This window comes from Oryza glaberrima, chromosome 11, assembly GCF_000147395.1.
Source record: "Oryza glaberrima chromosome 11, OglaRS2, whole genome shotgun sequence".
NCBI lineage: Eukaryota > Viridiplantae > Streptophyta > Magnoliopsida > Poales > Poaceae > Oryza > Oryza glaberrima.
In genome coordinates, this window is record NC_068336.1 from 14,548,420 (window position 1) to 14,562,160 (window position 13,741).

Sequence of the window (13,741 nt, forward strand, 5' to 3'; positions counted from 1 at the left end):
CGCAGGTTAATTACTGCCTTGGCGTTTGACAGGGACTGTGCAGATTATTGCTTATTAGTATATGGGAGTTCACAGAAGAACATAGCAAGAACAGAGGAGGAAGAAGATATACAATGATACTTTATATTGATGCGGGAGGCTTATTTGAGGATCATGAATTCATGATGAAGCACGGAAAATGGAATCTTTGACGGGTTGAACACTTTCGTAATAATGGTTTATACGAAGGTCCCATAGTTGTCAACTTATTGTCATGAGGTAAGAAGAAGCACAGAGCACTTCCATTGACATGGAGAAGAAAGAGGGCTCTATCGCTGGAGGAAGAAGACGACCTTTTGAGCGCTAGTTGGTGCAGTGGTGTGAGCCAGCCGTCTGATCTCTCAGAAACGGTTCAGGTTGGCTACTGCCAAAGTTGCAGTCTCTATAGGGACTGCACCTGATCCTGATCCCAGAAGAGGAGATATTGGGTGGGAAATCATCCTAGAAGTTGATGAAGAGGGACAAAGGTGAAGAGGCAGATGAGGGGGGAACGAGAAGGCGAGGTGGTGGCGACCAGAGGATCTCATCCGCGCATGTTCACCATTGATGAAGCAATGGGAGGCTGTCCGTTTTATTAGGACTGACAAAGACGATGGGATTGACTCATGACAAAGAGGCTGAGGTTTAGCTTTTTTTTTTAAGATAATAGAATGAAACATCTCGGCCTTTGCTCAAAAGAACTACAGCCAATTATTACAATCTAGCACTTTAAAAGAGTGTAGTCCAAAATAAAGTGAAACACACCAAACCAAAATAGAAGAAAACCGAACAAGACAAGGAGAACATTATTCCAGCCTATTGGTGAATCTCCATCCATAATTGGAAAAAAGTTGCATAACCGTCGTTTTAAGCCTACGACATGCAAACAATCAAGAACTCTCCATCTTCATCACACTTTTGTAATTGTGCCCACTGCCGAACCCAATATGTTGCCCTGAAAATTACCTGCATATAGGAAGCAGATGGTGATTTATCAAAAACCCTATCATTCCTGCTCAACCATAGAGCCCAACATAAGACAGAGGCTCCAATAAGTATCAGTTTACTCTTTTTCTTGTCAACCCCCAGAAGCCAATCATAAAAAATATAGGTGTTGCAAAAATCTTGGAATAATCAAGGTGTACAAGAAGAGACTAACATTTAAGAAAAAAACAGTCGTGCCTGGTGAATATAAAAACCTTATCAATGGGTCCCTGCGAGAATCTGAAAAATTCCCCAAACATAATCTATCTTTCAATTTCAAGCAATCACCGGTACTCATGATGAAACTTCTTTTTTACATTAAGCATGAAACAACTCTTTATACAATGCGCTCGTACAACTACAAAAATTGTGTGGATGAAATACCAACCCGTAGATCTCGTGGCTTGCTTGCTGATCACAGAGCTAAGTGGTCACCAACCTTCACCATTACTAGTGTAAATATATAAACTCTGTTCCTTGCCATGTTGCAATCATATTTCTAATACAGTCCATGTGCTATCATGTTACCTTATTTTCGTGATTTTAGCTGAGTGCATGTGTTGGCGCAAAAACTGGATATATTCTTTAAGTTGCTTAATGAATATGCATCATATGAAATGTTGCAAGCATACCACTTGCAGATATCAGAGATGTGAGTCTCAGATCTCACAAAAACTGGCTCCCTAAACATATCACAATTCTTTGATCTATATTTTGCAGTAGTGTAGTAAACATAAGATAAAACACATAGGTGATGAAACAAACAAGCAGAGAAGGGTCTTGTAGCTTGCTTCCTGGCAGAAGGAGCCAAGTGATCACCAAGCATATTACTATGGCAGTCCCTGTGCTATAATCTGCTCCCTTGTCACGAGCGCATGTTTTGGTGCATAAGCCGGATATTTTCATCAGCTTACTAAAATCTCTATCATCTAAGAGGTTGCGGAGGTATGTCTTTGCAGATGCAAAAGATCCGTGGAAGTAGAATGCCTTTCATTTCGATCAGTGTCCTCTTAGAAAAATATGTACTCTCGTTTAGGTTCTTGTACTGTTCCTCCGCATGCTCAATTTCAAGGCGTAACTTGCATTCCTGCTCGAATATGTTATTGGGTGCCTGTGAATACAAACTCCATGGGCACACAACCCCACTACTAGGATAGGATTGAAGGGAAGTATAAAATTTGGGTATTTACCACGCATATTGAGCATGAAGAAATAATTGATTTCCCCGCAAAAAAAAGAAGAAATAATTGATTTAATTTTAAATGAACATGCAGTCTGTCACAATAGTGGCATCTTGAATCCAATTTGGTGCATCCATGTGGCACTTCTATTTGACTAGATGATTGAGACAATTTGGATCAGATGCAAAAGATCCACTTAGTTTGGATGGTGAAACTTAAAGAAGTTTCACTAGAAGGAATAGCTATAATGGAACCCCTATAAAAAAAACAAGAAGAAAAAAACTAGGTATAACTGTTTTCTACTGCCTTTGAGCAGTTTGGCCTAGGAAGAGTATCTGGAGTTGGAGGAGGACATTTCCCTTATTAACCTACAGGATGGAGAAGGGGATAAGTGGAATTCTGACAAATTCACTGCTAAGAGGTTTTACAAACTTTCTTTGATATTTCTTCCCCTGTTACTCATCTTGACCAATCACAATCATCTCTAATTTAATTTTTCACCTACTTTCACAATCATCTCCCTCTATTTGACGTAGAGGGAGGAGTGGAGGAGAGCCCTCGGTGGCTTGGCGAGCCGTGGGCCGCCGCCTGTCACCTCCCCTCCGACGGAAGGGAGGGCGCCATCGCCTGCTGCGCGCCGATGTAGAGGGAGGAGTGGAGGAGAAGATAAGGAGGACGAGTGAATTAAGACGGCATGCGCGCGGCAGCGATGCAGACGAGATAAGAGAGAGAGCGAGAGATGCCAATGACATGGGAGAGTGATATTTTCCCGGTTGGTGCTCACCAAGCGGGATTAAAGATATGATTCGGGACTAAAGTTTGTTGGGGCCTGACAACTATTGAATCAGGACTAAAAATTATCTTTAGTCCCGATAGATCAAGAAGTACCCCTGGGCTTTTGAACCAGGACCGGTTCCTATTCGAACCGGGACTAATGTGGTTTTTGCATGAACCGGCAAAGATCACTTCTTAGCTATTCCTGTGAGAATCTTAAAATTCCTAAAATGCAATCTATCTATCTTTCAGCTTCACGCCATCACCACTACTGATCAAGAAACTATTTTTACAGAGTACAGATGATCAAAACATAGATGATGAAACAAGAGGCCAATCATCTAGTAGCTTTGCTTGCTGACCGGATGATACAAGTGATCACCAGTCACATTACTGGGTGTAGCCCCTGTGCTTCTCTGTTACCCTGTTACCATATCCGGTCTGTTTTCGCCAACTCCATGCTGTTTCGGTGCAGAAGCCGGATGTGTTCATCTGCTTACTGAGATATCAAGCCATTTGCAATGTTGCAAACATCTGTCTTTACAGATGGCAAGAGAGCCAAGGATGTCTATCGTTTCACTGTCCTAACTGCAGCCACCGATATGTATTCGTTCAACAGGCTCTTGTACTGTGCCTCCGTCTGCTCAAGTTCAAGGCTCAGTTGTTGTTCCTGCTCAGTACAACAAATAATTAAGTTCGTCAGTGCAGTTTGATTTTAGCCAAGATGCACCTGGTGTAGTGTACTAGTGAGTAAGATTGAACAAATCACAACATAAAAAATGTCACCTTGAGCAAGAGTTCCTTCTCTGACGACTCTAATTCCGCACACCTGCATATGAAATTGTGAAACAAAAAAACAAAATGAAGTCCTGAGACTTTTAGGCCAAAAATTGTTCCATGATGGAAGTAAGGCGAGAGCTGTTGTTGGACTTACTCTTGACGGAGTAGTGCATTCTCTATCTTCAAGTAGGAAAATTCCTTCAACTCCCGTTCTCCCATATGCTGGCATATCTGTAGTATCTGTAGTCATTAGATCTCAATACAGCGCATAAACTACTATGTCAGATAAAAAAGATGTGAAAATCTAATCGAAAATTAGTCTAGCTGGATAAACATTAAGTGCCAAGTAATTTGTTAGTGTAGGTTGCAATCATATATTTTTGGTGTTCAGGTGTTGTGATAAGTTTTTTTACTATTACTTTATTAATATAATGGGTAGTTTTCCTGTCTGTTTTCTTAAAAAAAATGTGTATTTTCAATATTATGGGCACAAACATAGTAATCTAGGCTAACCTGATTGCTCGAGTCCACAGAGTTGTTTCCTGCCAAATCATGTATACTCAGCCTTTTCGATCGACCATCCATCCGATCAAGAGTTTCCATTCTTCTTTTTCTTGTATCTACTAAATCAGTGCCAATTGTGATCTGCATACTTGACTGGGACTGGGAGCAAACTGCAGCAACAGCATTTGTTCCTACAGGTGAAGAGACAAGATGGGGAGCAAAGGCGATTGGAATTGCATTTGTTGGATTGTCACGGATGGCTGGAATCCTCTCTGACGATGCAGTAGCAATGGTGCCTGACAGAGTTGGCACAAGTGCAGCAGAAGCATGAGAGCCAGAAGCTGCACGGGGCAACTTATGGTATCCAACCAGATGACTGTATAGATCCCTGGAAACAGGTGAAATAGTTGAATGATGAGATATGAATTATTGAATTATTAGAAACAGGTATTGGATTTACATGAAACAAGATGGGATTTAGCAGTTGTACCAGTACTCGTTCGTCATTTCTTTCAAGCGGTTTATTAGCTTCTGATAGAGCTGTGACTTCTCAAAGTCTTGTTTATCATGGGTGGGCTTGATGAAGTCTGCCTCTAATACCCCTGCAACACCTCTGCCTTTGCTACTTGCACTACTCAAAACTCGGTGAAAAGGCTGAAAGAGGTCATTTTGTTTTAAACAAGATAAAAAAATGTTAGGCAAAAATAGCTTGAATGTGGTTGAGTGAAAATTGATTAGTTTTGATGTTTATGCCCGTAAAGCATCTTCTCTTCTTCTTCTTTTTTTTTACATAGTGAATGCAAAAGAAATCAGTAGCTCACCAATATAAGGCGATTCTTGTGGTAGATACTAAATCCGTGCAGGTTGATGGTTGGAGCACCATCTAGAAATCCTATGGTTGTATCCACCTCGTCCTAAATTGAAGAACAAAATGGATGTAAAAGGGAAACGATTTAAACAACACAGAAGTAAATATCAATACTTTGAGAATGGAAATGTATTAGACATATTCGTTCGAAAAAAGGAATGTATTAGACATTACATGTTCACACTGTTACAGAAGTGAACAGGTAATGTGTATGCAACTCAGCAAAAGGGAATGGTTTTGTTGAAGACGAACCTCCTTTTTTCCAAAGGCCTGCGGCCTATATCTAATGCATTGGGTATATCTGAGATCAGATGCAATGTAGTGATGCTTAACTTCTTCTCCTCGGAGTATGATCCTAAAGTATGCAGGTAGTTTCAAATATAGGACAGAAGCATACACCTGCAAAATGCTAATATATATTAGCAAAATCAATTAACTAGTATTGTGCAGAAACACTTAACCATGTGATACGCACCCTAAAAGAATAGTGTAACTGATTTGCCAGATGACTTTCGTTCATTCTTTTTGCAGCATTAGTTGTTTCTGCTGCCTTTGGAGCACCACTGATCAAAATATCCTGAAATGAAAACAACAAGGAATATGGTAAACATATACAATATATAATGAAAGACACATGGAAAATAATGAGACATTTCATAGCAACTGAAAAATGATAAAGATTGTCCAAGAGATCAGGAGCTATTTAGTAATTCAACAGAAGTGAAAGAAACTTCAGAATTACGCATGTATTTTACAATTTAAAAGTTTACTGAAGTCAAATCCTTTTAGATGTTTTGCTTACCTTCTCATCGATATCAAAATCAAGCTCCAGATCACCATTGTCATTTGACCACAAATTGAAGACTACAATCTTTGTTCCATGTGGACCAATGTCACTGAACTGTAACCACATTTTAAACACCATTAGCACACTGAATTGACGATAAATTACTTACAACTACTGAAAGAAATAACAGACAAATAGTTCCATTCCAAGCTCCAAAATTTTTGAAAATTAATTTGCGAGTTTATAGTAATATAAATGTCTTCTTTCATGGTAGCAACCTAATGTAACATACATTTTGTATCAGTTGTTCTTCAGTTGCAAAAGGGGACCATTTCAACAGAACAGAGAGATTTGACGAAAACTGATCTGGACCAAGCCGCTGGTGTGGTTTAGCTTCTCCTGTCAATAGATTGTATTTGTAGTCCACCTAATGAAATAAAAAAAATGTCATCAGAATAATCACAGTAAAAGAGGTAAGTGATGGCTAAGCGCTATATATATATTTGTGTGTGTGTTGTGTCCAATTGATAAAATCAGATGGCAAAGCATACCACTGGAACAACAACATCCTTTTGATTGGTCTCGGCCAAGAAAGTGTAAGAGAGAAGACCAATGGATTGTGTAGGCTCGCTGGAATAAAAAAAAAACAAGAAAGTGTAAGAAAGTAAGGGGGGAAAGGGCAACAAGTTGGTATAAGTAAAAAAAAATATATAGGGAAATGAGACTAGCTAGACCTGCTCTTCATGCAGCGACTGAAAACAATTACATCTGCCCCTAGCCGCATTGTGCCAGTCTTGAACCCATTTCCATCTGGTCAGATCAATGAATGTCAATATACAAGATAACAATATAAGTTAAGTTTGGAGAGGATAAAAACCTGAATATATGATATAATAGTACATACATTGTCCAATCGAAGAGCCTGACTGTTTTTCAGAGAATCCAAAGCTCATGCAACGCCTCAAGGAATCAGGATCCATGCCTCCACCATCATCTGTATGACAAACAGAAAAATGTACAGCCATTTAGTTTCATGTGGTGACATTAAGCAAATACTCAACGTTAAGCAGACACTCTAGTTCACATTAAGTCAATCAGAAAGAGATTCCCAGTGCAACATTATGCAAATTCTGTAGTTACACTAAGTCCATCAGAGAAGGTAAAGAGAATATTGATATTGGCATTTTTTTTTACTTATGTCCATTGTCTGGATGCAATTTCAGTTGACCAAGCCATTAGACATTTGTTGCATTACTGAAATTTCAGACCATCTGTTATTACTGTCAAAATTTGCACCTATACAAAATCAAGTAAACGAATATAACATTGTCACAATAACCAGAACCTTGAACGAGTAAAGCTGGTGATCCATTACAACCGTTAACTTTGTCCACTATAATTCTTGTTGCACCAGTTTTGATCTGTCAAAAAAAATAAATCAGATATATATCCCCAGATCATCAAATTATTGAAATGCATAATTAATGAGCTGTTTGAATCACCTCGTCGACAGCATTGTCCAATAACTCCGCCACCGCTGCAAGAATATCAAAAACATATAAAGACAGAAACAATCGTCTGATATTTCAGTTTAGGGATAGATACAAAGTATTTACCAATAGTAAGTGTACTATCCACTTACACTTCAGATAAGTGGATTTCCCATTTATAGAAGTTTAAATAAGTGGTACCCACATATTTGAGTAATTTTACAGTCCTTAAGGATGTACTATAACTTATCACGTTTTCTATTGTAAATTTAGTACCTCTTGGTATCTAGGTACTATAAGATACCAAATTTTACACTAAATTTTGGTGTCTTATAGTACCTCCTCAATGACCGTAAAATTGCTCCACATATTTGAAGTATAAATTGGTTCGTGGATTAACCACTTACACGTTTATAGCGAAAAATAATCACTTACCTCCGAATGGCCATTTGTGGGAAGTCGCGTTGGAGTGGAGGAATTTTGGGTGGACGCACATGCGATTCTGCACATCTGCCACGAGATCGAGAGGAGCACAGGATGAGAATATAAGAATTTAAAGGCGATTAAAATTCATCCGCATCGCGGTGTATACACACGTACTTCCAGGCGGCCGCGCCGCGCCGCTGGTGTCCGCATCGTACTCGCCGGCGCTCCAGAAGCTCCTGCTGATCCTCCGTGCGGGCGCCTGACGAGCCAATAACCACGTGGCGGCGCCGCCGTCTTCTTCCTCCGGCAGTTCATCGGATTCTCGGTTCAGGACGCAGGCAGCCGCCGCCGTCTGCTGCTGCCCGGCTGCTGCTGCCGCCGCTCCTGCGCCTGCACTGCGCTGATCCGGTGCCGCCGCCGTCATCTGGTGGTGGTGGTGGTGGCAAGCGCTAAGCTTGTATCCACGGTGGGCTCGCGGCGGGATGGTGGTGGTGGTGGTCGGGGACAAGAAAGGCTTCGTGTCTTGTTCCTCCGCCGCCATGGAGTTCATATTGCCGAGATCGGTAGTAGTGGGGCAGTTTGACGATTCCTGTTCTCATGACGATAGCAACTAGAGTCAGTTCAACGATGTAAATTACAAATTGCTATATATCCCTCTCTTCACATGTATAGGCATTGTCATTGTTTCGCCTATAGCTGATTATAAGCCGTAACATTTATTAACGATAAGAAATAATTTCACTTTTATGTACATGCTAGAAAATAAAAAAAAATCAGAATCAAATCCAAAATTAAGTTTTTAAATTCAAATTTTGACTGCAGCTGATAAGCAAAAATGCAAACCAATTGAGCTATAATTATTCCAAGTGTTTTAAATTTATCCAAAAATAATGTCTATATTACTATAACTACTGTTTGTCCTGTCAATTATCTATCATTCTATTTTTTTTAAGTACACTAGAGTCCTTCTCCTTAACCTTAATCTCTACTAACTGCAGGTTATCTTCTTAATTACACGATAGCTCTGTGCTTGGCTTATACTTCATAAGCCTATTTTGAAGGAGTTTACTGTTGCGGCTTGTCTTCGGTTGGAGCAGGTGGCCACGGAGTTTTTTACCCCGGCATATGAGTGGTGTTCTAGTATTCGGATAGATGACTTTTGATCAATCTTGTGTTCCCTTAGTTGTGTGTAGGGTTGTTGGTTGTGTGCACTTTCGTGGTGCAGAGGCCGCGAGTGTACTAAGACTCTTGAGTTCAATAAAGCTTCCATTATATACAAAACCTAAGGGTGAATGTGGCTAACCCACAAATCCACTTATAAGTTAAATATGGGTTAGCCATTTACACGTAAATAATCTTTATGTGTGGTACATTGCACCTGATGTATATAATAGACAGAAATATATTTTTTGCTACTCGTTCCATCCTAAAATATAGCACCGTCTGACCGGATTAGACACATATCCTAGTTTTACAAATTAGACAGAGGTTGCATCTTATATTTTTTCAGATGAAGGTAGCAATAGATTTTTAAACATATGGTGCATGCTCTATCATGTACATTTTAGAAGGGAGAAGAAAAAGGAGGTGCCCCTTATCCAAGAGAGAACCTACACAAACTTCAAGGGATAAAGAAAGATAACCATAGATCCAGAGCGAAAGAATACTAGTAGTGTGTTGTTAATGGTACTCCTATACGAATACAAGTGATTCTAGTTATACACTGCACAAATACGAATATCCAGTATTTGTAAATGAAGATGGTATATTCTATTAGTAAGCATATATGTGATGTGGATAAAATTAGAGGTATCAATGACCTCTATAACTAAACATGTTCTAATGATGGGTCTCATTTTCTTAGAACTCATGTGCAACCACCGACTATTCATGACATGTATACCATAAATCTGCTTTATAGACATTTTTGTGAATGTGGAAGGGAGAGAAGGGGAAGAGAGTCAAACTCTTAGCTTATCATCGACTCTTGTCACAAGATATAAATTTACCTTGCTGCAACTAGTTGTTGGAAGGGACAAAGGGTAAAATATTTTTTTTGGTGGTTTAATATTTAAAGCCTATGTTATCTGATGCAGAGGATTAGTCACAACATATATAACATGTTACTTAGGGCATGTGCCAGGTTTAATTGTTGAACATGCCCTTAGCAGCTCACTCACCCTCTCTCTCTCCTCACTTTTATTCTCAAGCTAGACATCTATCACACATTCCCTTTTTTATACTTATTCTCACTTGTATTGTACTTGCTACTATAATCATATGACTCGTGAACTACCGAGAAAAAAATAACTCTGCAACATCAACTTTTTTTAGGTTTAGAGGAGAGAAGGCCAAAAGAAAAAAAAAACAGTAGGGAATTTAGCCAACCTGAACCTGAAGCCCCAGCCCAGTCTTTTTGCCCCTGGATATTCAGTTTGCATTTTATACCATACCAAAATAGACATGCTAAACAACATGCACATGATTTTTGGAGGTTACAACATGTGAATTTTCCTTACCTCCTAACTTATGAAAAGATCCACTCTTTCACCCCTTCTCCACTCGCGGCAGCAACGGATCTTGATCCACTCTTTCACCCCTTCTTCTCCACTTCAGGCGATAACGCCCGTGGTGATAGAATTAAGGGCAACGAATTAGGGTTCGAGATAGGGGTAGGAAAGGTTGTTTTGGAGGAATCATAAAATGGGGAGTTCTCTAGACTTAGGGGAAGTCACCAGTGGTTGAGGCGGCTCGGTAGTGGGCCAAAGGAATAAGAAGTTCGGAGGAAGAGGGCGGCATATGCAGATCTAGTGAAAAGGAGCCATCGGAAAGGGGAAAGAAGCACAGGGCGGGGCGGGCAGGGGCACTCGCCGGAGTGGATGCAGTAGTGGATCCGGAGCAGAGTGGTGATGTATTTGTGGGGGTGGGGGGGATGGCGGCGGGATGAAGCCAACAAGACAGAAGGCTTGCAGCCCACCTAGGCAGGATGGTGGTGGCGTACAATGTGCAAGAAAGGGTATTGGAGGCTTGGAGCTGAGGGTAGTTGATCTATTTAATAGGGTTTGCAAGGAAGGCTGAGGGTAGTTGATCTATTTAATAGGGTTTGCAAGGAAAGATTTGGCCCATCGCTTTTCAATCCAATGGGTACAAAATAGATCGCGTGTTTTAGGGGCTAAAAACTTGCAAACGATGGTTACACAGTCCCTATATCAAAAATACAATAGGAGTTTATATGCCACGTAAAGAAGTTGGCATGTATGTACATCACGAATCAGTTTCCATCTAGGATTCAAGAAACTAACCAATATTTCTAGTTTGTATTTATTATCTCATAGCCATTAATTAATAGATAATACTAAAAAGGTTGTCTGAAACCAGTTTGAACTTGGTGAAAGGCATAAAGGTAAATGAACTTTTCCTTGAAGAAAATTAACAGCCATGATTTTTCTCTTTTTTTTATTACTATATATAATATGGGAGCTCCTAACATTTTTTTTATGAATGTGAGAATTTCTTTCTTTTAAGACCACCAGTCCAAATTTCTTTAAGAGATTAAGAAGGAAGTATATAACCTACCTTTAATTTCTTATGCGACTGGCTAAATGCCCATGATTTGCTATGGATAAAGGAAAAAAATACCACAGTATTTTCTAAAATAAATAAATCATATTTACCATGAAATATGTTACCCACATTTTTCCTATAGGAAAATGTGGATATCCACATTAGTTTTATATGTGGCTATTCTTTTATATTTAACTATAATAGTAAAAAGTTTAAAGGGTAATATGTAAGAATTGCAACAGGAATAGGTGGGATGGCAGATTCTCCATCGGTATAGATATGCATAAAAGACTATGATGCACCTAATCTGGAGAATGAGAAGATGGTTGAGGGTAGGACTGAGTAAAAATTAAATGAAGGGCGGTTAAGTGAGACAAAATCCATAATTTGAAACCTTGTATCCCTTATACTCCAACCACGAAACAATGAAGGTTAACATTTTGTATATCTTTTCCTTTTTTTTGCAGGATCATAAAGTAAAATAAAACAAAGGTCATGTGCATATTTGATAGAAAAAAGTACGAATTACCCCCCTCCCCCCCAAACGAACTATCGCGGTAGACCGAATTAGCCCACTGAACCTGAAAACTAGACATCGTTCACCCTAAACTTTTAATACCAGACAAATTATCCCCTCGACCCAATCCAGAATGGTTTTGTCCTACGTGATGTACGCGTGACAGTCCAGTCAGCATTCTATTTATTAAAAAAATATAGGATCCATCTATCGTACTCCTCTTCTACTCTTCCTCTCTCTCTCACTCTTTCTCTCTCTCTCTTCTCTCTCTCCTCTCTCTCACTCTCTCTCTCACTCTTCCTCTCTATCTCTCGCGGGTCGGCGGCAAGCGGGCGGACATGGAGTGGTGGCGGCGGCGGCGGCCACGATGAGCAGACGCCCCCTCGGCGCGGGGACGGACGGAGGCGGGGCGGGCATGGACGGCAGACACGGAGGCGGCATGCACCGCGCAGCGGAGACCCTCCTGCGCCCCTCCTGCGCCAGAGGGAGTTCGCGGGAGCTTCCTCCCGGAGTTCGCTGCTCCCTTCTCTATGTCCCGCGACGCAGCTTCCTCCGCTTCACCCCGCCGCCGCTGCCTCCGTCCATCCCTGCGCCAAGGAGGCGGCTGCTCACCGTGGCCACGGCCTCCGCCTCCGCGTCCCGCATCACTCGCCACCGCCTCCTCGTCTCCCGCCACCTCCTCGTCCCACGCTGCCGCCGCCTCCGCTTCACCTCGCCACCGCCACCTCCGCGTCCACCGCCAGCCGCCGACTCGTGAGAGAGAGTAAGGAAGAGTGAGAGAGAGAGAAGAGAGAGGAAGAGTGGAAGAGGAGTATGACAGGTGGGTCCCAGATTTTTTTTATAAATAAAATTCTGATTGGACTGCCACGCGTACGTCACGTAAGACAAAACTGTTCTGGATTGGGTCGAGGGGGGTAATTTGTCTGGTATCGAAAGTTCAGGGTGAACGATGTCTGATTTTCAGGTTTAGAGGGGTAATTCGGTCGTCCGCAATAGTTCGGGAGGTAATTCGTACTTTTTCCTATTTCATAATATGATTTTGTCATGCAGTGTTTTTTATTGAATTTTTGACATGGTACATAAGACAACACGCACATTCATGGACCAGCCGTGACACGCATCAACGAGATATGCTAGTGGAGTAGTGGGACATTTGCTTCTTTTTTTTTTGGCAAGGAAAGTTTATTAGTTTGTTAAATCTAATTAGTGCACACGGCCACATGCTACTTATAGAACATTTCAAAAAAAAAACATGATCTTAATCACTTTTCACACAGTAGAATTGCATCAAAATTTATGCATGGAAAATAACACAGAGAAGGTAAATCAATAGATACGGGTACATATGGTTGAAGCCTTATTTATATGATAGGTCTAGCCTCTTCCCTTGTCCCTCCCTTATATTTAGGAGCGGGATCTGCCCAAGAACGACCCCCCCCCCCCCCGTCCTGCAGCTCGCTGACACCATCCTATTCTCTGGCTCGCACAACGACCCCAACCTCGTCACCACCGAAAGGCACCAACTGTGCCGACAAGGCCCACCTAAACGGTCTCCCACTCCCTAAGCCAGGTGGATACGACGTGCCCCGCCCCACCATCACCCCTAGCTCCTCACCCCATGACATGAGCCGCCGTATGGCCGGTCTGATTGCTTCTCACGGCCATCCCCCTCCCTTCACACCAACCTTGAACTATTGGTCGAGGCCACCGCAGCCTCCCCGAAGCCGTCATGACTCATCGGAGTTGGAGGAAAAGAATGCTACCATAAATCTTACTGCACATCTCATGATCCAAAATTCACATAATACCCCCCCCCCCCCCTCTTCTCCCCACACCAAAAAAAAATTC

At 41.2% G+C, this 13,741-nt stretch overlaps 1 protein-coding gene across 1 annotated transcript; it reads right to left on the bottom strand.

Annotated features, from left to right (window-relative positions):
* Positions 1 to 3,014: 3,014 nt before the first annotated feature.
* On the bottom strand, positions 3,015 to 8,391 carry LOC127755310 (protein MICRORCHIDIA 6-like). Its single transcript, XM_052280964.1, has 17 exons — positions 7,987 to 8,391; positions 7,822 to 7,896; positions 7,399 to 7,433; positions 7,242 to 7,317; positions 6,801 to 6,890; positions 6,631 to 6,706; positions 6,448 to 6,526; positions 6,189 to 6,323; positions 5,912 to 6,010; positions 5,585 to 5,686; positions 5,362 to 5,508; positions 5,063 to 5,155; positions 4,732 to 4,895; positions 4,251 to 4,629; positions 3,892 to 3,977; positions 3,744 to 3,786; positions 3,015 to 3,627 (listed from the first exon to the last, which is right to left on the bottom strand). The coding sequence occupies exons 1-17, from the start codon at positions 8,360 to 8,362 to the stop codon at positions 3,526 to 3,528; spliced, it is 2,157 nt and encodes a 718-aa protein (XP_052136924.1). The 5' UTR covers positions 8,363 to 8,391; the 3' UTR covers positions 3,015 to 3,525.
* Between the last annotated feature and the right edge of the window lie 5,350 nt (positions 8,392 to 13,741).

What these genes read in the sequence shown, in the direction of transcription:
- LOC127755310 (XM_052280964.1), bottom strand. Translation starts at nt 8,362, where the DNA reads ATGAACTCCATGGCGGCGGAGGAACAAGACACGAAGCCTTTCTTGTCC. An exon ending in TGGACAATGCTGTCGACGAG is followed by an intron (nt 7,318 to 7,398) that starts GTGATTCAAACA and finishes TTTTTTTGACAG; the next exon opens with ATCAAAACTGGTGCAACAAG. An exon ending in AGAAGGAACTCTTGCTCAAG is followed by an intron (nt 3,628 to 3,743) that starts GTGACATTTTTT and finishes TGTACTGAGCAG; the next exon opens with GAACAACAACTGAGCCTTGA.